The sequence below is a fragment of the Mirounga leonina genome, unplaced genomic scaffold (assembly GCF_011800145.1).
Source record: "Mirounga leonina isolate KUSES-001 unplaced genomic scaffold, KU_Mleo_1.0 Mir_128, whole genome shotgun sequence".
Lineage (NCBI taxonomy): Eukaryota > Metazoa > Chordata > Mammalia > Carnivora > Phocidae > Mirounga > Mirounga leonina.
Window position 1 is genome coordinate 4,851,479 of NW_023270320.1, and position 26,503 is coordinate 4,877,981.

A 26,503-nucleotide genomic window follows, 5' to 3' on the forward strand; every position below is an offset into this window, starting at 1 on the left:
ATATATATATATATATATATATATATATATATATATATATATATAATATAGTTAGTATAATACGTATCTATATTTGTGTATATGGGTATATAAATAAAGGTTTGTTGGAAGATTCATGAAAATGGAGAGTAGTTACATCTCAGGTATGGGCCTTTGAAAGACTTTTGCTTTAGTGTGTTTATTATTTTCATCACAAAAATGAGTGTATATTATTTTAACAGCTATTTTAAAGTAATTATAGGAAAAGATAACTTATGGCATTAGTACTATCTATGTAATATGAGACAGGTTAATAAAATACAGAGAATAAACAGTATGATTCTCAATTCAGTGAATATGCATAATTTCCATGAATAAAGTATGAAATAGCCAATAAAATATTCATAGCAAAATAATCTGTGTGTGAATGCAAATTAAATTTTTTCTTATTTTTAAAGTTTTTTTTATTTTTGAAATCAAATGTGCAATTAAATTATGAGAAAATTATTAAACATGCATTTGAAAATAGAGTAAATAGAGTAAAAATATTAGGGATAAAATAAAATAAATATTAGGAATTTAACAAAAGGCCACATACCTTATTAACCCCACAAACAGTTCCTTCTTTTACCCACATCATTTCACCATTTCTAAAACCTTGTGGAAAATCCAAAGCAACACAGATGTGTCCATTTATATTTGCATAAATAGCAGTAGCATTTGGAATTTGAATTATTTCTTCTTTTTTATATTGACATATTAATTTTCCACACATCAGATCCCTATAATTTATGAATAAATGAAATCATTAGACTTCAATAAAAAGAAATATTAGAATATCATTTATAAAGCAAAAAGATTTAGGTAAAGCATTTAAGGCTTGCAAAAAGATGCATGAAATTTACTGTAAAATAACAAAAAGTATAAAGGCCTTGCCTGCATTGTTAAAAATAACTGAATATTTTAATAATTTTAACTACTTCCCAGTTAGCCTGATCACTTTTGGTAATAATTCCTTCACTTTTTTTGATTTTTAAAGAGAAGCAGTTCCAAGTTTATTCCATTTTTAAAAATTGGTAAAGTTCATCTAATTACCAGTCTCATTGGATTTTCTTTTCAATTGTTCAAACATAATACCTACTCTCAGAATTATGGGTTCCAAATAGACAAGACATTGAGACCCACATTCCAAAAACATTCTACACAATAAATATTAAAATAAAACCATGAAAGATACATCATAAGGATAGTGCTGTAAAATACAGAAAAAGTAATAAAAGTAATGAGAATATAAAAAAGCATTAAAAACAAAAGAGCAATAATAAAATTTACGATTGACTTTCTAAGAAATACAATGACCAGAAGATTATTGAATGACAGACTCAAAAAAGAAACAAATTGTCTTCCCACTCTATATGCAGAGAAACTATCTTTCAAAATTAAACACGGCATTTTCCGACAATATTTAAGAAAATTTGTCACCAGCAGTCTTGAACTAAAGAAAATATAAACCAAGTTCTTCACACTGAAAGGAACTTATAGTAGATGGAAGCTTGCAGAAGTACAAAATGTATATAACTTTATCAGATTGAGGAAGTCCCTTTTTATTCCTAGTTAAATGACAGTATTTATCATGATGGATCAGTGCTAGATTTTGTGTTAAGTTAGACAGAACCAAGAACATTGTGCTGATAAATCTATATGAGAGAGAGAAGATATATTTAAATCATCTACCCCCAAAACAAATATAAAACTGGTCAAATTTGTCAAAACAACCATTTCAGGGCTATAAAAACTGATCAAAACAAACAAAAAAGTGAGAATCATTTATGAAAAGCTGCCATAAAATCAAGTAAGAATAGTGGGAGGTGTGGGTTTTTTTTGCTGAGTCTGCTCCTATGCCCTGTCCCAGATCAGTTGATGCTGTTATTTTACCAGGACAGGGCTGGCCATGAAAACCTTTAAATTAAATGTCAGAGGAGTGGTTCTAGATTTGGTGAAGAGGACAAAAAATCTCACCCATCATCACTTCAAATAAAAGTAACAAATAAGGTAGGAAAAGAATGTAAAACCAGAAGTACTGTGAGCCCAAGGTTGAGATCCCAATTGGGGTTAGTGATAGATCAGACAGAAACTAAAGGCATGATCCTGGAAATAATAGCTCCATAAAGGGTAGTGATAAAACTCTCCTTATATCACAACCCTAGCTGACAGGGAGGTTACATGCACATGCTAGAGGGACCTGAGAAGGACTGATGGGAAGTAACACAGTGAAAACTTTAAATTTGCCTAGAATCTAAACGTGCTCCCCAATTACAAAGAAACGCCCAAAGCCACATGGCTCTAGTGATAAATTCTATGAAATGAATAAAGAAAAAATAATTCTACACAAATATTTACAGAAAGTGAGAAATCAATCAGTGTAAAACACCACATTAGTAAAAGAAAGGAAAAGAACCATATGATCATTTCAATAGATGCAGAAAAAAAAGCACTCAACAAACTACAACATCCATTCATGATAAAAACCCTCAACGAAGTAGGATTAGAGGGAAAATACCTCAACATAATCAAGGCCATTTATGAAAAACCCACAGCTAATATCATTCTCAATGGGGGAAAAACTTAGAGCTTTTCTTTTCTACAGTCAGGAACAATACAGAGATGCCCACTCTCAACACTGTTATTTAACGTAGTACTGGAAGTCTAGCCACAGCAATCAGCCAAAAAAAAAAAAAAGAAGAAGAAGGAGGAGGAGGAGGAGGAAAGAGAAGAGAAGAAAAATAAAGGAAGAAAGAGAGAAAGAAAAAGAGAAACAAAGAAAAGCCATCTAAATCAGCAAGGAAGAAATAAAACTTTCACTATTTGCAGATGACATGATACTGTATAGAAAAGACCTGAGACTCCAAAACACTGATATACTAATACTCAAATTCAGTAAAATCACAGGATACAAAATCAATGTACAGAAAGTCACATTTCTATACAAAAATAATGAAGCAGCAGAAAGAGAAAATAAAGATTCAATCCCATTTACAATTGCACTTTAAATAATTAGATACATAAGAATAAACCTAACCAAAAAGGTAAAAGACCTGTACTCTGAAAACTAGAACACTGATGAAAGAAATTGAAGATGACACAAAGAAACGGAAAAACATTCCATGCTTATGGGTTGGAAGAACAAATATTGTTAAAATGTCTATATTACCCAAAGCAATCTACACATTCAAAGCAATCCCTATCAAAATACCACCAGCATTTTTCACAGAACTACAACAAACAATTCTAAAATTTGTATGGAATCACAAAAGACCCCGAATAGCCTAAGCAAACTTAAAAGAGAAAAGCAAAAGCTAGAGGCATCACAATTCTGGACTTCAAGTTATATTATGAAGCTGAAGTAATCCAAACAGTATGGTACTGGCACAAAAATACATACATAAATCAACAGAACAGAATAGAAAACCCAGAAATGAACCCACAATTATATGGTCAATTATTCTTCAACAAAGCAGGAAGGAATGTCCAATGGGAAAAAGACAGTCTCTTTAAGGAATGGTGTTGGGAAAACTGGACAGCAACATGCAGAAGAATGAAACTGGACCACTTTCTTACACAGTAATACACAAAAACAAATTCAAAATGGATGAAAAACCTAAATGTGAGACAGGAATATCAAAATCCTAGAGAAGAAAATAGGCAGTAACCTCCTTGACACTGGGCAAGCAACTTCTAACTACATATGTCTGCTGAGGCAAGAGGAACAAAAGCAAAAAAAAAAAAATATATATGGGGACTTCAGCAAAATAAAATCTGCACAGCAAAGGAAACCATCAACAAAACTTAAAGGCAACCTTCATAATGGGAGAAGATGTTTGCAAATGACATATCCAATAAAGGGTTAGTATCCAAAACACATAAAAGACTGATACAATTCAACACTCAAAAAACAAATAATCTGGTTAAAAAATAGGCAGAAGACAATAGACACTTTTCCAAAGAATATATACAGATGGCTAACATATTATATGTGTATATATTTTACTTTTGTTCCCCTTGCTTATATATATAAAAGAATATTAGGGCACCTGGGTGGCTCAGTTGGTTAAGCGACTGCCTTCGGCTCAGGTCATGATCCTGGAGTCCCGGGATCGAGTCCCGCATCGGGCTCCCTGCTCAGCGGGGAGTCTGCTTCTCCCTCTGACCCTCCCCCCTCTCATGCTCTCTCTATCTCATTCTCTCTCTCAAATAAATAAATAAAATCTTTAAAAAAAAAGAATATTACTCAGCCATAAAAAAGAATGAAATCTTGCCATCTGCACTGATGTGGATCAAGCTAGAGTATTAGGCTAAGTGAAATAAGTCAATCAGTGAAAGACAATTACCATATGATTTCACTCATATATGCAAATTAAGAAACAAAGCAAACGAGCATAGCAGAAAAAAATATGAGAGGAAAACCAAGAACTTAACTATAGAGAACAAATGATGGTTACCACAGGGGAGGTGAGTGGAGGGAGATGGGTTCAATAGGTGATGATGATTAAGGAGTGCACTTCTTGTGATGAGCACCAGTTGTTGTATATAAGTGTTGAATCACTAAATTGTATACCTAAAACTAATATACTGTATATTAACTAGAGTTTAAATAAAAACTTTAAAAATTAAGATTTCAAGAGCTAAAGTTAGATTAACAAAAGTAAATGAATTATATACTGTAGAGTTATCACTATTTACATTATTTAAGGTATATGCAGTATTTTCACAAAATGGGTATCTTGAAAATTATGTCTGATGGATAATGTGAGCATCTATTGATAATATAAGTTATGTCATAAAATTTTTATTTAGCTTATGAATCGTTTTGGAGGTTTCAAATTCTACCACACACCCACTGATACATCAGAGGATTCAACAAATTGTCCTACATACACCAAAAGTGGCAGGGGAGACAAACACCAGCCCAACTATATACCATGTTCTCAAAAATAACTTCCTAATCAGCAAAATCTCAGCAATGATGAAAATAGAGATATCTTAGGGCAATTTTCTATGGTCTGAATTTTTCTGCTTTTGGGCAAAAAAGGAAAATGAAAAAGAGAAAAGCAGCTCTTGACATTCAGGAGAAAGTATTAATTGCAAGGCATTAGAGTGGATATAAACAGACTTGCACTTATAGCTAGATCATCATGCTTAACTGTTGAATATAAGCAATTTAGGAATATCAAGTTACTCTGTGACTATGATGGAGCAAGAAAAAGCCAAACCTGCTCCATAAACTATGTCATAAACATTGTCCCAAGAGACAAGACATAAACATCGTCCAAACAACAAAATTATCAAACATCCCTCTCATCCAGCTAATATGAGTGACTGTTGCTCATTATCAATTATGACTTTAACTTCTTTCCAGTCTTCCTTCTTCATATATAAGATTTATTGAGGTACCCAATCATAGAATTACCTTCACTTTCTGAAAATATCCAATTCAGAAGAAAGATCTACTTCCTAAAATCCTGTTGAAAACCACTTAATGCAAACCCAAATCCTATAAAAAGTTTCTAAAACTCTGGAACCAAGATGTTGCACAGTTTCCCATAGAGTATAATTCCACTGATTGGTACATGTAATAAACCCAACTTGTTCAACTACGAGTGTGTTCCTGTGATTTTTGGCTGGAAGGCATTGACACAGAACCTGATCTAAAATCATTTCTACAAAGAGTGGGTTGAAGTGGATTCCAGTAAGGGTAGAATTCTAATCTGAAACACACACACACACAGAGAAGGCAATGGAATATAACCAGAAAGGGAAGAATTATATGACAATAGAGCCTTAAGAATGGGAACTAAATCATGAGATATTGTGGATTGGGATTTTTAATTCAATACAGAACATTCAATATCTTAGCTTGAATAATCAGAGTGCAGAACTAAAAATGGGCCTCATGTCGATTAGGTGACTGGAAATTAAAAGTTACTCAACATTAAAGTGTGCATAAAATTCATCCTAAATCCTGGCTGACTACTGAACTGAGCATGTGCAGTGAAGACTCCAGGGAGTTCATCAGAAGCATCTTAAGAGGCATAAAGAAATAAATAATATTTCACCTGCTGCTCACAGAGAGGTATTGTTTATAGTATGAGTCCAGCTATGTTAAATCCCTTCCATAACAAAACTCTATAGCTTTCAGAAGGCATAAATGAATGCAAAGTTTCCATTATGTATTGTTCATTGTATCCAACATAGAGTCAAAATAATTGCTAAACATGTCATAAGAATAAAATGTGACATAGTCATGGAGCAAATAAATCAATAGATACCAATGTCAAAATGACCTAAATATTGCAATTAGCAGAGAAGCACTGTATAGCAGCTAATATAAAAATTATCAATGATTTAAAGGAAAATACAGTCATGATAACTAGAAGTTTTTCTTTAGTCAGTATATGGAGTTTGTGAACACAATTTTAGAAATTTTGAAACAACTTATATGTATTTTGAGCTGGAACATATGAAAAGGCAACTTATAAATGCACTGAAATTCACTTTGTGGTGTTTAATCAAAATAAAATTATCACTTTAAGTTCATGTTTTAAATACAGAGATATACATGAACATATAAGTAATTGTGTGATACATATATGTGCATATAGTACATGTATGTTCTAGCTCTATTGAGTAAGAGGGCTTAGAGGTAATTAAAGACAGTGGAAATAAGCACACCTTGTGCCTAGATCTTTATTTTTTAAATATTATTCTCTACTAAGAGGTATATGGGCTACTTGGATAAATAGCTGAATCCAGAGTAAGGGTAGGAAAAGTATAACAAGAGCCTAGAACAGTTTGTGCTAGAAAAATTTGGAAGTTCTTACAGAGTCATATACACTTTTGAAAAAAACCGCTGTGGCCAAATAAAAGAGACTCTCAGTAGCCAAAACTGAGACAATTTGAAAAAGAATCAGAATAAATAATAACAGTAGTGTGTTCTATACTATTGAACAAAATAACAATTGCTGAGTCTGAACTGATATATATAAATATGTAAACAAACAAACATGATGAAGGGAATACTTCCTACAGTACATTTCTAGCTTACAGGCAGAGTCAATAATGGAGTTAAAAATCATCAATGGATTTTAAAACCTAGTGGGTCAAAGTTTGAAGAGGAAAAGAGTATGTCCATGGTCTCAATATAATTTAGCCTAAAATATCCAAGATTGAGAAAAAATGCCATGTACCCTTTAAAATTCCACTAAGGTATACATCACTTCAGTGGTAATCATACCAAAATGCTTAATATGAATCTAATTATGAAAAATATCCATCAAAACCAAATTGAGGGAAATTTTTAAAACAATTACTCCATAGCATTAAAAAAAAGACCTATGAAAAAGGAAAAAAATTAAAACAAAGAAAATTTTCTAGATAAAAGCTTAAAAATACATTATGACTAAATGCAAATATATGACTGGGTTTGTTCCTGAAAAAGGCAAAATAACTCTAAATACTTCACTGAGACAATTAAAGTAAGTTTTAATACTAACCATGTTTCATAGCTACAATATAGTTATGTAAGAAAATATCTTTATTCTCAGAAAAGACACATGATTTATTTAGGGGTAAAGAAGGGTAGTTTTCAATATTCTTTCAAATGGCTTAGGAAAATCATTTTGAAGATAGGACAGGAAAGTTGGAAAAAAACAGAAAGATAAAGCAAATGGGCAAAATGTAAACAATTGGTAAACCTGCGTAAAGGTATATGGGGAATCTGTACTATTCATGCAAGCTAGAAGTGTTTTACAGAATTTTTACTTTTACTATCAAACCAATTTTGAAATCATATCAAAATAAAATATTATAATAACATTCTAATAACTAGTAACATTCTAGTTCTAATATTTATATTAATTATAATATTTAATAATTAACTCTCATATAGTGCATACTATGTGTCAGTCCCACTCTAAATACTCTCAATAGAGTATCTAAATTCCACATTGGCATCACCCAATGGTGTTAGTGGAATTAATATTCATATTCTACATATTAGAAAATGAAGCACATATCACACAAGTAGGTAAGCAGTGGGATTAGGATTTGAAACAAAGATGTATGGCTATAGAGCACATGTTCTTAAACACAGTGCTTTACTTAATGGATAGTAAAAATTCATGCATTGTCATTTCATCACTATAAGAATGCTCATTCTTTGTAAAATTAAAATGACAGAATGCAAAATAAGAATGATCAGTCTGTCTGTTTTTAATGTACTTATATAAATTAAACACTCTGTGGGAAGGTACAAAGGATAAGTGAATATCTGAGAAAAAGCAGTAAAAATATTCTATTAAAGACATTTATAATTTATAGTCTTACTTCATAATCAAGTAATATTCTGATTACTCATAAGCTTAATTATCTGGTGGTATTTTCTAATTTAAAGCAACAAATGAGTTTCTCACATAGATTTCTTAAAGCATACTTAGTTTTACACTGTATGTATCCTGAAGGACCTGAACCACAGTTCCCAGATTGATCAGCCTTAGAATTAAGGTGAGAATAACACTCTTCAGGACCAAATTCTGCATCTGAAAAAAAAATGTGTGGTTAGTCATATTGAGCTTATGTTAATTTAAAATAATTTATGAATATATTTGAAATTCTGAAATGGTCTAAAATACATTGTAGAAAATATGATCATAACATAAATTGAAAACAAACCTAAATTTAAGATCTCACAAAATCATTTCAATGAAATATTTAAAAATTGACACCTGTCTACTATCCAAAAAGATACCTTAAATTTAACCATGGTGTGCAGTTCATTTTGTTAATTTTTAGTAAATCTAGATATCTATAAGTGTATAAGAAACTAAAATTTAACTTATTGGTCAAGAACCTATTTTGCATAAATGTCTTTTTATTTCAAGTGAAATGAAGTCAAGTCAAACTATGAAACTAATATCTTATTTTTTCACCATATTTTCCTCAAACCAAAAGATCCTGGGGAGTCATAATTTTTACATTCACTATCTTATCCATGCACATGATGTGTTCAATTCTCATAAGAGCTAACCTACTTAAAGAGCAGTTTATTTATTATAACCTCCATTAGTTCTACTATAGTTGAAAGATTAACCCAAAAACCTTTGATAGGAAGATTTAGCCACTGCTTTGTGGTGCTGAGGAAAAATGGCACACCTAAGAGGATCCACAATGGACACATCAGGATCTCAGCTGAAACTCCTTATAGGCTCTAGTGAACTGAAAATAAGCAGTTTATTTTATCCCAGAGGTCATTTGCAAGCCTGGTTACAGGTGAGAAGTCAAAATTATATACTTAGCTAGTGAAGCAGGCCTTTGATGGTGGACATAAAAGTATGCCAAAGTTGAAAGATCTTTATAACTATAGTAATAAAATTAAAGATCCAAGGGGCCTCAACATATTGTTTATTCTCCCCTCAAAGCTTTTTATTGCTTCTAAACATGTGAAGAGCAGGAGATTAAACCATAAGGGATTCTTAATGATAGGAAACAAACTGAAGGTTCCTGGAGGGGAGGTCTGTGGGGGGATAGGGTAACTGGGTGATGGGCATTAAGGAGGGCACGGATGTAATGAGCACTGGGTGTTATATACAACTGTTGAATCACTAAACTCTACTTCTGAAACTGGTAATACACTATATGTGAATTGATTTTAAATTTAAAAAATTTAAATAACAAAATAAAATAAGATATAAGGAGATGACGTCCATAAAGCAGTGTAGATTTTTCTGCAGTTTCTGTGTTGTGGTTACATATCTGCCAAGGGAAGGAGTCTCAGTAAAATAACAACTCTCAGTTGAAAACCCTGAAAAGTTACGCCATGGAAACAACAGTGAACTAGATAGACTGATTTAAACTCTAACCAAAGCTTAATACATATCAGTTTCTGATTTAATTAAAGTGGTTAGTCTGTCATTTCATACACTTAACAAAAAAAAAAAGATGGATAATAATAGTATCTATACAAAAAGCATTTTAGACTGAAAGCAGGGATTCAAAAAAGCAAAGATTGAAGAATATGAAAAAAATTTAACTAGAAATGTTTTTATCACTCAAGAAAAAATATAAGATAAAGATATCTACCTATATTAAAATAGTTGAGAAAGAGAACAACTATACATATATATGAAAATTAATTATAAAGGATATAAATATGCAAGAAAGAAAAGTATCAAAAATAAATATGTTGAAGTAATTTTATGGAGAGATAATTAAATGTAAATTGAAATTTTATGAAAATCTGTATAATAATATAGTATTTACACCAAATTCCAAGAAACTCACAGAACATTAAGAAAAATTAAGCACACACACATACACAAATACATCCAAACATATGATATGAAGACTGGTAAAAAAAAAAAACAGGGAAAATCCTGAAGGCTCGAAGAGAAAAGAGACACAATTGGACAGATTTTCTTTAGAAAATATGGAAAACATATGACAACAGGGTAACATCTTTAAAATGCTAATGGGGATAGAAGTTCTAATTCAAGATGGCAATGTAGGAAGATTCTGAACTTACCTCCTCCACGGACACACCAAATCTTCAGTTCCATATGTAAAACTTTCATCGCAAAAAAACTAAAAATTAATTGAGCAACTCCTACACACTAGGCAAAGGAGAAAAAACCCTCTTAGAATTTGGTAGGAGAGGCTGAGGCACAAATGCCATCCCAGGCATAGTGATCCACAATCATGAGGGAATACAAAACCCAGAGCAATAACACAAAGAAAACTGGAGTGCCTGTACCAACATCACAAAAATGCAGTATAAGAAAAAAAATTATTACTAAAGTCAACCAAAGAATTTTTACAATGATAAGAGAGTCAATCTGTGAAGAAAATATTAGTTATAAATGTGTTCCCTAAGAAGAAATCACCAAAATCTATGAAATAACAACAACTGGCAGAAGAAATAGACAAAAATAATACCTGACAAAAATCAGGTATTATTTTTGTCTACTTTCAATAATGGACAGAACAAATAAATCAGTAAGGAAATACAAAATTAAAACACTAAAAAAGAACTAGACCTAACAGATATCTGTAGAACACTCTATGCAACAATAGCAAGATACATATTCTTCTCCATGCATATGTGAGGTTAAGACAGTCTAAAGAAATTGAAAAGGATTGAAATCATACGAATTATGTTCTCTGAATAGCATGGAATTCAATTAAAAACCAATAATAAAAGTATATTAGTGAATGTACAAACATGAGAATTAGGGGGTGGGGCAAGATGGCAGAGGAGTAGGAGACCTGGATTTCATCTGGTCCCAGGAATTCAGCTGGATAGGGATCAAACCATTCTGAACACCTACAAACGCAACAGGAGATCGAAGAAAAGAATAGCAAAAACTCTCTGAACAGAAAAGTGACCACTTTCTGGAAGGTTTTTTCTGAATTGTTTAGAGTTTATTTCTGGGGACGTTGTTACCCTGTTAGCATTTTATTCTCTCATTCATCTATTCTCCTCTGGACAAAATGACAAGACGGAAAATCACCTCAACAAAAGGAACACGAAGTAGTACCGACTGCCAGAGACCTACTCAATGCGGACATTAGTACGATTTCAGACCTAGAGTTCAGAATCATGATTTTAAAGATACTAGCTAGGCTTGGAAAAAGCATAGAAGTTATTAGAGAAACCCTTTCTGGAGAAATAAAATAACTAAAATCTAACCAAGTCGAAATCAAAAAGGCTATTAATGAGGTGCAATAAAAAATGGGGGTGCTAACTGCTAGGAAAATGATGCAGAAGAGAGAATGAGTGATATAGAAGACAAAATGATGGAAAATAAAGAAGCTGAGAAAAGAGATAAACAACTACTGGATCACGACGGCAGAATTTGAGAGATAAGTGATACCATAAGACAAAACAACATTAGAATAATTGGGATCCCAGAAAGGAGAAAGAGAGAGAGAGGGGCAGAAGGTATATTGGAGCAAATTATAGCAGAGAACTTCCCTAATTTGGGGAAGGAAACAGGCATCAAAATCCAGGACGCACAGAGAACCCCTCTCAAAATGAATAAAAATAGGTCAACACCCCGACATCTCACAGTAAAACTTACGAGTCTCAGAGACAGAGAAAATCGTGAAAAAGGCTTGGGAGAAGAGATATGTAACCTACAATGGTAGAAACATTAGATTGGCAGCAGAGCTATCCACAGAGACCTGGCAGGCCAGAAAGGACTGGCAGGATATATTCAGAGCACTAAATGAGAAAAATATGCAGCCAAGAATACTATATCCAGCTAAGCTGTCATTGAAAATGCAAGGAGAGATAAAAAGCTTCTAGGACAAACAAAAACTAAAGGAATTTGCAAACACAAAACCAGCCCTACAAGAAATCTTGAAAGGGGTTCTCTAAGCAAAGAGAGACCCTAAAAGCAACATAGACCAGAAAGGAACACAGACAATATACAGTAACAGTCACCTTACAGGCAATACAATGGCACTAAATTCATATCTTTCAATAGTTACCCTGAATGTAAATAGGCTAAATGCCCCAATCAAAAGACACAGGCTATCAGATTGGATAAAAAAACAAGACCCATTGATATGCTGTCTGCAAGAGACTCATTTTAGAACCAAAGACACCCCCAGATTGAAAGTGAGGGGGTGGAAAACCATTTACCATGCTAATGGACACCAAAGGAGAGCTGGAGTGGCAATCCTTATATCAGATAAATTAGATTTTAAATCAAAGACTGTAATAAGAGATGAGGAAGGACACTATATCCTACTTAAAGGGTCTATCCAACAAGAAGATCTAACAATTGCAAATATCTATGCCCCTAACATGGGAGCAGCCAATTATATAAGGCAATTAATAACAAAAGCAAAGAAACACATCAACAACAATACAATAATAGTGGGGGACTTTAGCACCCGCCTCACTGAAATGGACAGATCATCTAAGCAAAAGATCAACAAGGAAATAAAGACTTTAAATGACACACTGGACCAAATGGACTTCACAGATATATTCAGAACATTCCATCCCAAAGCAACGGAATATACATTCTTCCCTAGTGCCCATGGAACATTCTCCAGAATCGATCACATCCTAGGTCACAAATCAGGTCTCAACCAGTACCAAAAGATTGGGATCATTCCCTGCATATTTTCAGACCACAATGCTTTGAAACTAGAACTCAATCACAAGTGGAAAGTCAGAAAAAACTCAAATACATGGAGGCTAAAGAGCATCCTACTAAAGAGTGAATGGGTCAACCAGGAAATTAAAGAAGAATTTAAAAAATTCATGGAAACCAATGAAAATGAAAACACAACTGTTCAAAATCTTTGGGATGCAGCAAAGGCAGTCCTAAGAGGAAAGTATATAGCAATACAAGCCTTTCTCAAGAAACAAGAAAGGTCTCAAATACCCAACTGAACCCTACACCTAAAGGAGCTTGAGAGAGAATAGCAAATAAAGCGTAACCCAGCAGGAGAAGAGAAATAATAAAGATCAGAGCAGAAATCAATGAAATAGAAACCAAAAGAACAGTAGAACAGATCAAAGAAACTAGGAGCTGGTTCTTTGAAAGAATTAACAAGATTGATAAACCCCTGGCCAGACTTATCAAAAAGAAAAGAGAAATAACCCAAATCAACAAAATCATGAATGAAAGACGAGAGATCACAACCAACATAAAGAAATACAAACAATTATAAGAACATATTATGAGCAGCTCTATGCCAGCAATTAGATAACCTGGAAGAAATGGATGCATTCCTAGAGGTGTATCAACTACCAAAACTGAACCAGGGAGAAATAGAAAACCTGAACAGAACTATAACCACTAAGGAAATGGAAGCAGTCATCAAAAATCTCCCAAAAACAAAAGCCCAGGGCCAGATGGCTTCCCAGGGGAATTCTACCAAATATTTTAAAAAGAATTAATACCTATTCTTCTGAAACTGTTCCAAAAGATAGAAATGGAAGGAAAACTTCCAAACTCATTTTATGAGGCCACCATTACCTTGATACCCAAACCAAAGACCCCATCAAAAAGGAGAATTACAGACCAATATCCCCAATGAACATGGATGCAAAAATTCTCACCAAAATACTAGCCAATAGGATCCAACAGTAAATTAAAAGGATTATTCACCACGACCAAGTGGGATTTATCCCTGGGCTGCAAGTTTGGTTCAACATCTGCAAATCAATAAACGTGATACAATACATTAACAAAAGAAAGAACAAGAATCATATGATCCTCTCAATAGATGCAGAAAAAGCATTTGAAAAAGTACAGCATCCTTTCTTGATCAAAACTCTTCAAAATATAGGATAGAGGGTACATACCTCAATATCATAAAAGCCATCTATGAAAAACCCACAGAGAATATCATTCTCAATGGGGAAAAACTACTAATACAACATAGTATTAGAAGTCCTAGCCACAGCAACCAGACAACAAAAAGAAATCAAAGGCATCCAAATCGGCAATGAAGAAGTCAAATTCTCACTGTTTGCAGATGATATGATACTTGATGTGGAAAACACAAAAGACTCCACCCCAAAACTGCTATAACTCATACAGAAATTCAGTCAAGTGGCAGGATAGAAAATTAATGCACAGAAATCAGTGGCATTCCTATACACCAACAACAAGACAGAAGAAAGAGAAGTTAAGGAGTCAATCCCATTTACAATTGCACCCAAAACCATAAGATACCTAGGAATAAATCTAAACAAAGAGGCAAAGAATCTGTACTCAGAAAACTATAAAATACCCATGAAAGAAATTGAGGAAGACACAAAGAAATAGAAAAACCCCATGTTATTGGGACTTCACCAAGATAAAAATCTTTTTACAGCAAAAGAAACAGTCAATAAAACCATAAGACAACCAACAGAATGGGAGAAGATATTTGCAAATGACGTATCAGATAAAGGGCTAGTATCCAAAATCTATAAAGAACTTATGAAACTCAACACCCAAAGAATAAATGTTCCAAGCAAGAAATGGGCAGAAGACATGAACAGACATTTTTCCAAAGAAGACATCCAAATGGCCAATAGACACATGACAAAGTGCTCAAAATCACTCAGCATTAGGGAAATCCAAATCAAAACCTCAATGAGATATCACTCACTCCAGTCAGAATGTCTAAAATTAACAAATCAGGAAACGACAGGTGCTGGCGGGGATGCAGAGAAAGGGGAACCCTCCTACACTGTTGGTGGGAATGCAAGCTGGTGTAGCCACTCTGGAAAACAGTATGGAGGTTCCTCAAAATGTTGACAATAGAGCTACCACAGGACCCAGCAATTGCACTACTGGTTATTTACCCCAAAGATACAAATGTATGTATCCGAAGGTGTAGGTGCACCCCGGTGCTTACAGCAGCAATGTCCACAATAGCCAAACTGTGGAAAGAGCCAAGATGTCCATCGACAGACGAATGGATAAAGAAGAGGTGGTGTATATATATACAATGGCATATTATGCAGCCATCAAATCATGAATGAAAGACGAGAGATCACAACCAACATAAAGAAATACAAACAATTATAAGAACATATTATGAGCAGCTCTATGCCAGGAATGAGGTCTTCCCAATTTCCACAACATGGATGGAACTGGAAGGTGTTATGCTGAGCGAAATAAGTCAATCAGAGAAAGATATGTATCATATGAGCTCACTGATATGAGGAATTCTTAATCTCAGGAAATAAACTGAGGGTTGCTGGAGTGGTGGGGGGTGGGAGGGATGGGATGGCTGAGTGATAGACATTGGGAGGGTATGTGTTATGGTGAGCGCCATGAAAAGTGCAAGACTGTTGAATCACAGATCTGTAATTCTGAAACAAATAATACAATATCTGTTAAAAAAAAAAAGAAGAAGAAGAAGATAGCAGGTGGGGAAGAATGAAGGGGGGAAATCGGAGGGGGAGATGAACCATGAGAGACGATGGACTCTGAAAAACAAACTGAGGGGTCTAGAGGGGAGGGGGCTGGGAGGATGGGTTAGCCTGGCGGTGATGGGTATTAAAGAGGGAATGTATTGCATGGAGCACTTGGTGTTATACACAAACAATGAATCATGGAAGACTACATCAAAAACTAATGATGTAATGTATGGTGATTAACATAACAATTAAAAATTAAATTAAAAAAAAGAAGAAAAGTGGGGTATCATCGAAGGAGAAAGGCCCCTGGTAGCTTCAAGGGAGGAGGTAATTATTTGGTGATGGAAATATGAAGGAGCTCATTTCTGAAGGTTTCACGTTCTATTTTTTTCTCCAATAAAATATGCAAGACTTCGGAAAAAAAAAAAAAACATGAGAATTAAAAAACACACTCCTAAATAACTAAAGGACCAAGGAAAAAAATCTCATGGGAAATGAGAAAATACTTTAAAATGAATAAGAATAAAAACATGACATAGAAAAATTTTTGAGAAACATTGAAGGCAGTATTTAGAAACTGATATCGGTAAATGTTTAAAATAGGAAAGAATATTTCAAAATAACAACCTAGGTTTCCATCTTAAGATACTAAAAAAATAATTCTAAACATAAAACAAACAGAAGGAAAGAAATAATAGGGATTATAGCAGAAAACAGTAAAATAAAAAATAGACAAGTGATAGAGAAAATTAATGAAACCAAAATCTTGTTCTTTGAAAAGATCAACAAAGCTGATGAATTTGAATTATTAATCAGGAAATTTCCTCCAATGAAAAGGCTGAATGCTGATGACTTCATTGGTAAATTCTGCAAAATTTTCAGGCAATTAATACAATATGTTACAGAGTTCCCAAAAATATGAGTAAGGAATGCTTTTGCATCATTCAGTGCGACTTATTAAACAACTCAAGCCATTTCTAAAAGATAAAAAAGATTTGAACAATATCTCTCACAAATATAGACATAAAAATTTCAAAAAATCTATAGAATTTAAGAAACAAAACAAATGAACATGGGGGATAGGGGAAGAAAAGAAAATAAAGAAGAAGACTCTTAACTATAGAAAACAAACTGATGACTACCAGAGGGAAGGTGGGTAGGTGGACGGGTTAAATAAGTGATGGGGATTAAGGAGCACACTTGCTGTGATGAGCACTGGTTGTTTCATGGAAATGTTGAGTCACCATATTGTACACCTGAAACTAATATATTACACTGTGTTAACTAACTGAAATTTAAATAAAAACTTTTTAAAAAATCTACAGATTAATGCCCATTATGGATAGTGATTTTAAAAACCTCAACAAAATGCTAGTAAACTGAATTCTAAAGCATATTAGAAGCATTATACTTCAGGGTCCTGGGTGGCTCAGTTGGTTAAGCGCCTGCCTTCGGCTCAGGTCATGATACCAGGGTCCTGGGATCAAGCCCCATGTCAGGGATCCTGCTTTTCCCTCTTCCTCTGCCAACTCCCCCTGCTTGTGCTCTCTCTCTCTCTCTCTCAAATAAATAAATAAAACCTTTTTTAAAAAATTTTTAAAAATAAAAAATAAAATAAAAGCATCATACTTCATTTATCAAGTGAGATTTATTCCTGCAATACAAGGATGATTCAATATACAAAAAAAGTCAATGTTAAACACCAAAATAGCAGAATAAAGGGGGGAAAACACATGATCATATCAATTGATGCAGAAAAAAGCATATGAAAATTTCAATACATTTTAATGATAAAAACACTGAACTAACTAGAAGTAGAAGGAAAGTACTTCAGTATAATAAAGACCACCTATAAAAAACATAATGTAATACTCAATGGTGAAAAATTGAAACCTTTTCCTCTAATGACAAGGAGCAACACAAGGATGTAAGATTTTGTCACTTATTTAATGTAGTAGAAGTCCTAGTCTAGAGCAAGAGGCAAGTAAAAGAAATAATAGGCACCTAAATTGGAACAGAAAAAGTAAAATTATCTCTGTTTACAGTTTCCATGATTTCATATATATAGAAAACCCTGAGGATTTTACACGCATACACATACACACACATACAACTAATAAATTCAGCAAAGTTTCAGGATACAAAATTAACACATGAAAATCAATCGTATTTTTATACATTAGCAATGGAAAGTTCCAAAAAGAAATTAAGTAAACAATTTTATTTATCAATGTATCAAAAAGAAAAAATACTTATAAGTAAAATTAACCAGAGTAATAAAATTTGTAAAATGAAACCCACAAAATGTTGCCAAAGAAAATTAAAGAAAACACACCAAAAAATGGAAAGTTATCCCATGTTTATGGCTTGGAAGACAAACTATTAAGATGGCAATATCACCCAAAGTGATCTACAGCTCCAAAGCAAACCTTATCAAAATACCAATATGTGTCTACAGAAATAGAAAAATCCATCCTAAAATCTGTATGGAATCTCAGGGGCCTCAAATAGAAAAACTAACCTTGAAAATGGAGAACAAACTTGGAGGTCTCATACTTCCTGATTTCAAAACTTACCACAATAGCTACAGTATTCAAAACAATGTATATTGGCATGCTAGCATAAAGACAGATACATACACCAATAGAATAAAATAGAGACCCCAGAAGTAAATCCTTCCATCAATGTCTAATAATTTTTGATAAGGGTACCCATACCATTCAGTTGGAAAGGAAAGACTTTTCAACAATTGGTGTTAAGAAAACTGGATATAGACATGCAAAAGAATGAAGCTAAATGCTTACTTACATGATATCCTAAAATTAACACAGAATGGATTAGATACATAAATGTAACAGCTACAATTATAAAACTCTTTTTTAAAAATGATGGAGATTAAGGAGTGCACTTGTTTAGATGAGCACTGGGTGTTGCATGTAAATGTTGAATCACTAAATTGTACACCTGAAACTAATATTACTCTGTATGTTAACTAACTGGAATGTAAATAAAAACTTTAAAATCTTTTTTTATTTGTGTATAGTTGACACACAGTGTTATATTAGTTTCAGGTATACAACATAGTGATTCAACTAATCTATGCACTATGCTAAAAACTATAAAACTCTTAGAAGAAAATATAGGGGGAAAGTTTTTTGACATTGGATTTGGCAATTATTTCTTGGATATGATGCCAAAAATCACAGGCACAAAAGAAAATATAGATCAAAATTTTAAAAACATTTGTACATGAAAATCAACAGTGAAGTTAACTTTAATGGATATGGAGTTTCAGTTTGGAAAATTGAAAAAATTTCCAGGGATGGATGATGGTGATGTTTGTAAAGTAATGTGAATACACTTAATGACACTGAATTGTACACTTAAAAATGGTAAAAATGATTTTATGTCATGTATATTTTTTCACAATAAAAAAAATTTCAAGTATACACCAACAATCCATCAATATAAAAAAATAATAATAATACGCCATGACCAAGTGGTATTTTTTCCAAAAATGCAAGGCTGGAAATTAATGTGTAATGGTACTGTATCAATAAACTGAAAGACAAAAAATATGATCATTCCAATAAACACAGAAGAGGACAGGAAAACCTAGCATTTAACTCTTGATTAAAAAAAAACTTAAAAAGTGGGTAACAGAAGTGGAACTTCCTTAACCTAATAAAGAGGATTATGAAAAACCATAACTAACATCATCTTTAATAATGAAAAACTCAATGCTCAACTCTTAAGATAGTGAACAAGTCAGAATATATGCTCTGAGTACTTACACTCAATATTGTACTGGAAGTACTAATCAGGAAAAATAGCCAAGAAGAAAAAACAAAAGGCATTTAGATTATAAATTAAGAAATTAAAATATATCCATTTCCTATGACATTTTCTGATATACAGAAATTCTGGGAATCCACTAAAAATATTTACTAGAACTAATAAAGAATTTTAGCAGGGTTGCAGGATAAAGGTTCAATACTCAAAATCAATTGATATCTATACACTAGTAATGAGCAATGAAATTTGAAAAAAATCCTATTTATAATAGCATCAAAAAGAATATCAAGAAATATATTTAACAAAAGTAGTATAGAGCTTGTATACTGATAGTTACAAAGCTATAAAACATTTAATTAAAATTAACTAAATAAGATACAAATATTGGAAAGACATCTCATGTTTATGGATTGGAAACAATATAGTTGATGTAACATTACACCTCAAATTGATGTACAAATTCAACACAAAATTACTATAAAATTCCACAGCTGACTTTTTTGCAGAAATTGACAAGTTGATTCTGAAATTCAAGAAATGCAAGAGACCTAGGATAGCCAAAATAATCTTAAAAGAAAAAAAAAAGTTGGATTCCTTACATCCCTGATTTCTAAACTACAAAGCTATCATAATCAAGACAGTATGCTACTGACAGAAGCATATACATGTGTAGATCAATGGAGTAGAACTGATGGTCCAGAAATAAGCCTTTACTTTTGCAATTAAGTGATTTTTTCAGCAGAGATGCCAAGTCAATTAATGGGGGAATAATCATCTTTTCAACAGTGATGCTGGGGCAATTGGGTATCCACATGCTAAAGAATTAATTTGGAACCGTTTTTCACACCATATACAAAATTAACTCAAAATGGATTTTAAACCCAAATTTAAGAGGAAAACATATAAAACTCCCAGAAAAAAAGTGGGGGGGAGTAAATCAGGACCTTGGATTAAGCAATGCTTTCTTGTTTATAACACCAAAATCACAAGCAGACACTTTATACAAAAATAGATAATTTGAACCTCATCAGAATTAAAACTTTGCATTTCAAAGGTGGCTATCAGGAAAGTGATGACATAATCTACACAATGAAATAAAAGATTTGCAAAACATGAATTTAACAATAAACTGAATACAGATTATATAAAGAACTATTACAACTCAATAATAAAAAAGACAACCCCATTAAAAGAAATAGCTGAAGGATGTAAATAGATCACTCTCCAAACAAGAAATACAATGGTCAATAAGCACATGAAAAGATGTTCATCACTAGTCTTCAGGTAAATGCAAATCAAAACCACAAGATACCACTTCACACTCATTAGGTCATCCACAGAATAACATGGATATCAATTCAACTAAAATTAATGTATGAGTTAATTTTTTAATTTGGTTCTTAAGTTTATATGGAAGAGAGCCATGTCAAGATGTATGAAGAAGATACAAAAGCCTAAGATGACTTATCTTTGAGATATTAAAATAATTATAAAGGGAGAGAAATTAAAATAGCATTAAGATTGGCCAGGTAGAGAAAAATGACTGAGAGCATGAGAAACATTCACACTTTTAGGTTTAAAAACAACCAACCAACACTTAATTTTTAGCAGATACTGCATTACAGTGCATTGAAGAGTATTAAGTTGGGGCAGTAAAGGTGATCACCAATATGTTATAATATTAAACTGTATATATGTCAAACAAAACACATACAATCACATACATCCTCTCCCTCCCTCCCCTAGCCTCAGGCAACTATTAATTTACTTTATGTCTTTATATATTTGCCTATTTTGTAAGCTAAATATGAATGGAATCAGAATCTGTGGTCTTTTGTGACTGGCTTTCTTAGCTTAACATAGGTTTTCAAAATTTATTCACATTTAGCAAAAATCATCACTTTATTTTTATTAACTAAATAATATTCTGCATTTTGTTCACTCATGCATTAGTTGATGGACATTTGGGTTGTTTCTACATTTTGGCTATAATGAATAATGGTATGATGAACATTTGTATTTAAGGTTTTGTGGGGACATGTTTTCAGTTCTCTTAGGTATATATACCAAGGGTTAAACTGCTATGTTCAACATTTTGAGGAACCTCCAAATTGCTTTCTAAAGCAGCTGTATCATTTTATGTCTAGCAATGCATGAGTTCAGATCTTGCCATATCCTCACAAAAATTGCTATTGTCTTTTAATTATGGCTATCCTAGTGAATGTGAACAAGTACCATGTTGTGGTCTTAATTTGCATTCCCTTAATGACTAATGATGTTGAGCATCTTTCATGTGATTTGCCATTTCTATGTCTTTTTTTTTTCTTCAGAAATGTCTACGCATTTTTTTTCCTTTTTGTTAAACCACATTGTCTTTTTATTGCTGAGTTGAATGTTTCTTATGTATTCTGTATATGTCCATTATTAAAAATATGGGTTTGCAAATATATTCTCCATTCCTTGAGCTATCTTTTTACTTTCTTGGTGATTTTCTTTGAAGAACAAAAGTTCTTTAAATTTTTGAAGTCCAGACGATTCTTTTTTCTTTTATGACCTGTGCTTTGGGTATCTTATCTAAGAAAACATTGCTTAATCCAAGGTCACTTAAGATTTATGCCTATGTTTTCCTCTAAAAGTTTTACAGTTTTAGCTCTTACATTTAGGTCTATAATACATTTTAAGTTAATTCTTGTGTTTGGTGTGAGGTAGGGGTTCAACTTCATTCTTTTGCCTGTGAATGTACACTTGTTCAAGCACATTTATTTGCACGTCATCCTTGCTCAGGGGTCATGCTAATCTTCTCTGTATCGTTCCAATTTTAGTACATGTGCTGCCAAAGCGAGCACCAAGCATATTTATTGAAAAGATTTAAAGGGTATTTTTGCTCATTACAGAATTCTGAGTGGGCAGTTACTTTCTTTTAGCCCTTAAGAAGTGTCTTCATTTTGTCATCTGGCTTCTATAATTGTTGACGAGAAATCTGACTCACACTTGTTTTTTAAAAGTTATTGTACCTTTTTCTCCCACTCTAGATGTTTTGTTTTCATCTTTTCATTTTTTTGTAGTAGTTTTGCTAGGATGTCTTTATGTGTTTTTTCTTTAAAGACATTCTTCTTGGGACGCCTGAGTGGCTCAGTCAGTTAAGCGGCTGCCTTCGGCTCAGGTCATGATCCTGAGGTACTGGGATCGAGTCCCCCATCGCGCTCCTTGCTATGCGAGAAGCCTGCTTTTCCCTCTGCCTGCTGCCCCCCACTTGTGCTTGCTCTCTGTCTTTCCCTCCCTCTCTCTCTGACAAATAAATAAACAAAATCTTTAGAAAAAAAAGACATTCTTCTTAAGATTCTTAGAGCATCTTGAATTTGTGGGATTAACTTTCATTTTGAAAAGTATTGGTTCTTATCTCTTTAAATATTGCTACTTTCCATTCTCTATTTTATCTTTTTAATGACTCTTTCCTGAGTTAGGCAGATTGAGTGAGGTAGTGATCACTGAAATCTAATCAGGCAATGAAATGGGCCAGGGCTGATATACAGTCTTGTTCCACATCTGCCTCATTATCTTGGGTGTGACCCTTGTAAACTACTAATTGATAGCCTTGTCAATATTTGTTTTCACTGTAAGTCTTCCTGAGATAAATTCTTGCTATTTAGAGAATCTCAGAACAGCTTCCTAGCCTCCTAACATAGGCACTTCAAAATGTAGTGAAATCTTTTAGAAGATTAAGGTTTTCTGGTGGCAAGCTTCTTCTACCATTTGGTCTTTGATTATCTTGTGACTACAGGGAAATTCATAATGCCTTTTTAATGTTTTTAACCTAATTAACCAAATTGCTGAGCAGCTTCAGAGCTCCAAAAATGCCTCATGGAAAAAATTTTCTATGGTTTTGACAGTCCCCTTAAATTTCAACTGCTAGATTTTTCTTTTTTTTCTAATAGAAGATCTCTGCCTAATCCAAGCCTGATCTTCAACTTCAAAATCTCCAAATGTCTCTAGGAAAAAAATTGGCTAACAGTGGTCCCCTAAAATATGCAAACTTTCTCTCCTGTCATAATTTAAACAATTAGCTGTTTTTGGTTTCATTATAGTCTAGTATCTTTTAAAATATCATCAATAAAATGTATCTTAATTTTTCCAGTTATTTTCTCACTACTTGCTGCATCCTTTCCCTAAATTTAATATTTAATACAGGTTTTATATTTAATGTAATTACTAAATATTTAAATGTAAATAAGCTGTCTTAGAATTTATTGTCCTAGTCTATGTCCTTTTTTAAACTTTGTTCTTGTCTTCTTTGGAATTAATCAAGTACTGTTATTGTTTTTGTTTTTCTCCTTTATGAGCTTGTAGTTTCAAATTATTTTATTATTATTTTTGTAGCTGTCTTAAATTATAAAATGAATACTTGACTTATGCCAATTTTTAATTTTGCTTTGTGCTACATTTTATTGGAATGATTGAGTTTTGTTTCAGGTTTGTTTTTTTTTCTTGGTGAAACTATTTTTTTCTCTTTTTATTCATCTAGGGATTAACATTTTTGACATATTAATAACTCCATTTCATACTATTCTTTAAATTTTAAAATATGTATATTTTAAGAGATATGTATCTTAGTCAAAAATGAATTTTGCTAATTTCTATGATGATTATTTCTTCTTGCTTAATTCTTCTAACTCCTGGTTTAGTCTCCCTTTTTTTGGACATCATTCACAACCAATTCTTACAGAAATAAATTTGGAAAGCAAATTATAGGAGTTCAAATGTGTGCTTTCGTATACTTTTTTTTTTTTTTGGCATCTACCTATTTAACATTGGGTGAAATTTGCAATTCTACCTGCCAGCTTAAACAGAAGTTCTACCTTTCCAATGATCTAACCAATATGCTTATTTTTACATTTTAACCAGTATACCTTTAAAATCAAGATTTTCTTTTCCTTTCTCTTTCTCTTTCTTTCCCTTTCTCTATTTATCTCTATATATGTATAGATATAGACAGGTAGATGATGTAGATGAAAAGATAGAGATGATATAGATAAAAGATAGGTAAAGATAGATGATAGATGATAGAGAGAAAGAGAGATGATAGATATAGATAGATAGATAGATAGATAGATAGATAGATAGATAGATAGATAGATAGATGATAGATAGATGATAGATGATAGATGATGATGATAGATGATAGATAGATGATAGATAGATCGATAGATAGATAGATAGATGATAGATAGATAGATAGATAGATAGATAGATAGATAGATAGATGATAGATAATAAAGAGATAGAGAGATGGAGAGATAGAGATATCTTTCTTCAAAATTTCCTTTGTGGTTCAAATCACCTAGTTCCTTGGGAGAGCACTTTACCATTATATAAGTTTATTTCCTTGTATCTTTGTGTTGCCTTTCTTGGAACCAGTAGTTATTGTATGTTTATTTTGGGAGTGGATAATCTCTTTGCAACACCTTTTTACACAGAAATTAGAGTAGGCATTTACCTGTTACCATTGAGAAAAGGTTGACCCACCTGGCTATTTACATGAGTATCCTGCATATTTTCTCTGTCAATTGTTCTTTCTTCTTCTGATATAGACATGACATGCTGCTGCCATTGCTGTTGTCTCCACCTTCTTCAGCAAATGATTCTGTGTATATTTTGTACCATGGTTTTCCTTTTTTTTTCAACCTTGGTGCACATCATCTTTCAATGGTTTAATAGTTACTGGATCTTCATGACCCTTTTTTGGGATTTTCATAAGCTATCCTTGTAGTTCCTAGGTGTGAATGCGTGTATCTGGCCATGTGTATCTGCATGTGTGATTTAAATTGTACTCATATGCCAACTTTGGCCTTTAATGTTCATAGTCGTATGTATTTATTTTATATTTACTAAGAAAACTGTGGATATGGAGTGAGAGAAGGAAGTGTAACTTATGTTCAGTCTGCTTTCTTCTTCCTCAAATGAAGATCCCATGGACTTTGAATGTTTCCCTTTATTATTTTGTGGAAACAATTCATAACTTTAATTCCAGACAACTTATCTGATTTTTTTCTTACAGTATTCCTTATCTCTTTCTGTAATCCTTTAAAATATTTATACTAAAAATCACATTATTTTTTTAAATCACAATTATGTATCAATATCTATTTTTTAGTTTCCAGAAAAATACATATATGGGAAATCAAATTATAATAAATACCTTCACCAAATAAATCTGTACATTGTTTTATTCCACTTATACAACTTCCATTCAGACAGAGCCATTGATTCTCTCCACATGGATGCCCATTCTGAACAAAAACGTTATCTTGACATGTTGCAGATGATCCATTGCAATATTCAGGGAGATCACATTCATCAATGGGAGGCCTACATATTACTCCTTTTGCTGAATACTGATGGGATGAAGTAAATGACATTGAATAAAGCAGAATGTGAACATATAAATATTATAAAGAAGATGACTTTGTTCATGTAGGTAATGTAGAAAATTTAAGAAGGCTCTTACTTGACAATTTGTACAGCATACACCAGTATCACAAATTGAGCCAGCTTTTAGTGTACATGTGGCAGGATTGCAGCATGAGTTTGACCTAGCATCACAATCCTGAAAGGCAAATCAAATGCTCTGAAGTATCTTCCAATTTTTACTTGCATGAGGTAGATATTTTAATGATAACAGTATATTATATAATATACAGATAGATGCTTAATTCACATGGCAAACATAAAAAGTAAAGCCACTTATTCATTGACATAACAGATATTTATTAGTTACTACTCTATGCTGTACTGTATATCCCT

At 32.7% G+C, this 26,503-nt stretch overlaps 1 protein-coding gene and 1 non-coding gene across 2 annotated transcripts in view; both read right to left on the reverse strand.

Annotated features, from left to right (window-relative positions):
* ADAM2 (ADAM metallopeptidase domain 2) overlaps positions 1 to 26,503 on the reverse strand; it is a 166,493-nt gene that overhangs the window by 40,744 nt on the left and 99,246 nt on the right. Inside the window, exons 13-16 of the mRNA XM_035003984.1 lie at positions 26,208 to 26,306; positions 25,899 to 26,094; positions 8,468 to 8,573; positions 578 to 761 (exon numbers count right to left, since the gene is read on the reverse strand). Coding sequence (XP_034859875.1) covers positions 578 to 761; positions 8,468 to 8,573; positions 25,899 to 26,094; positions 26,208 to 26,306 — 585 coding nt within the window. The remainder of the gene's footprint in view (positions 1 to 577; positions 762 to 8,467; positions 8,574 to 25,898; positions 26,095 to 26,207; positions 26,307 to 26,503) is intronic.
* On the reverse strand, positions 22,442 to 22,548 carry LOC118010143. Its single transcript, XR_004679137.1, has one exon. It is a non-coding gene; the product is annotated as a U6 spliceosomal RNA (small nuclear RNA).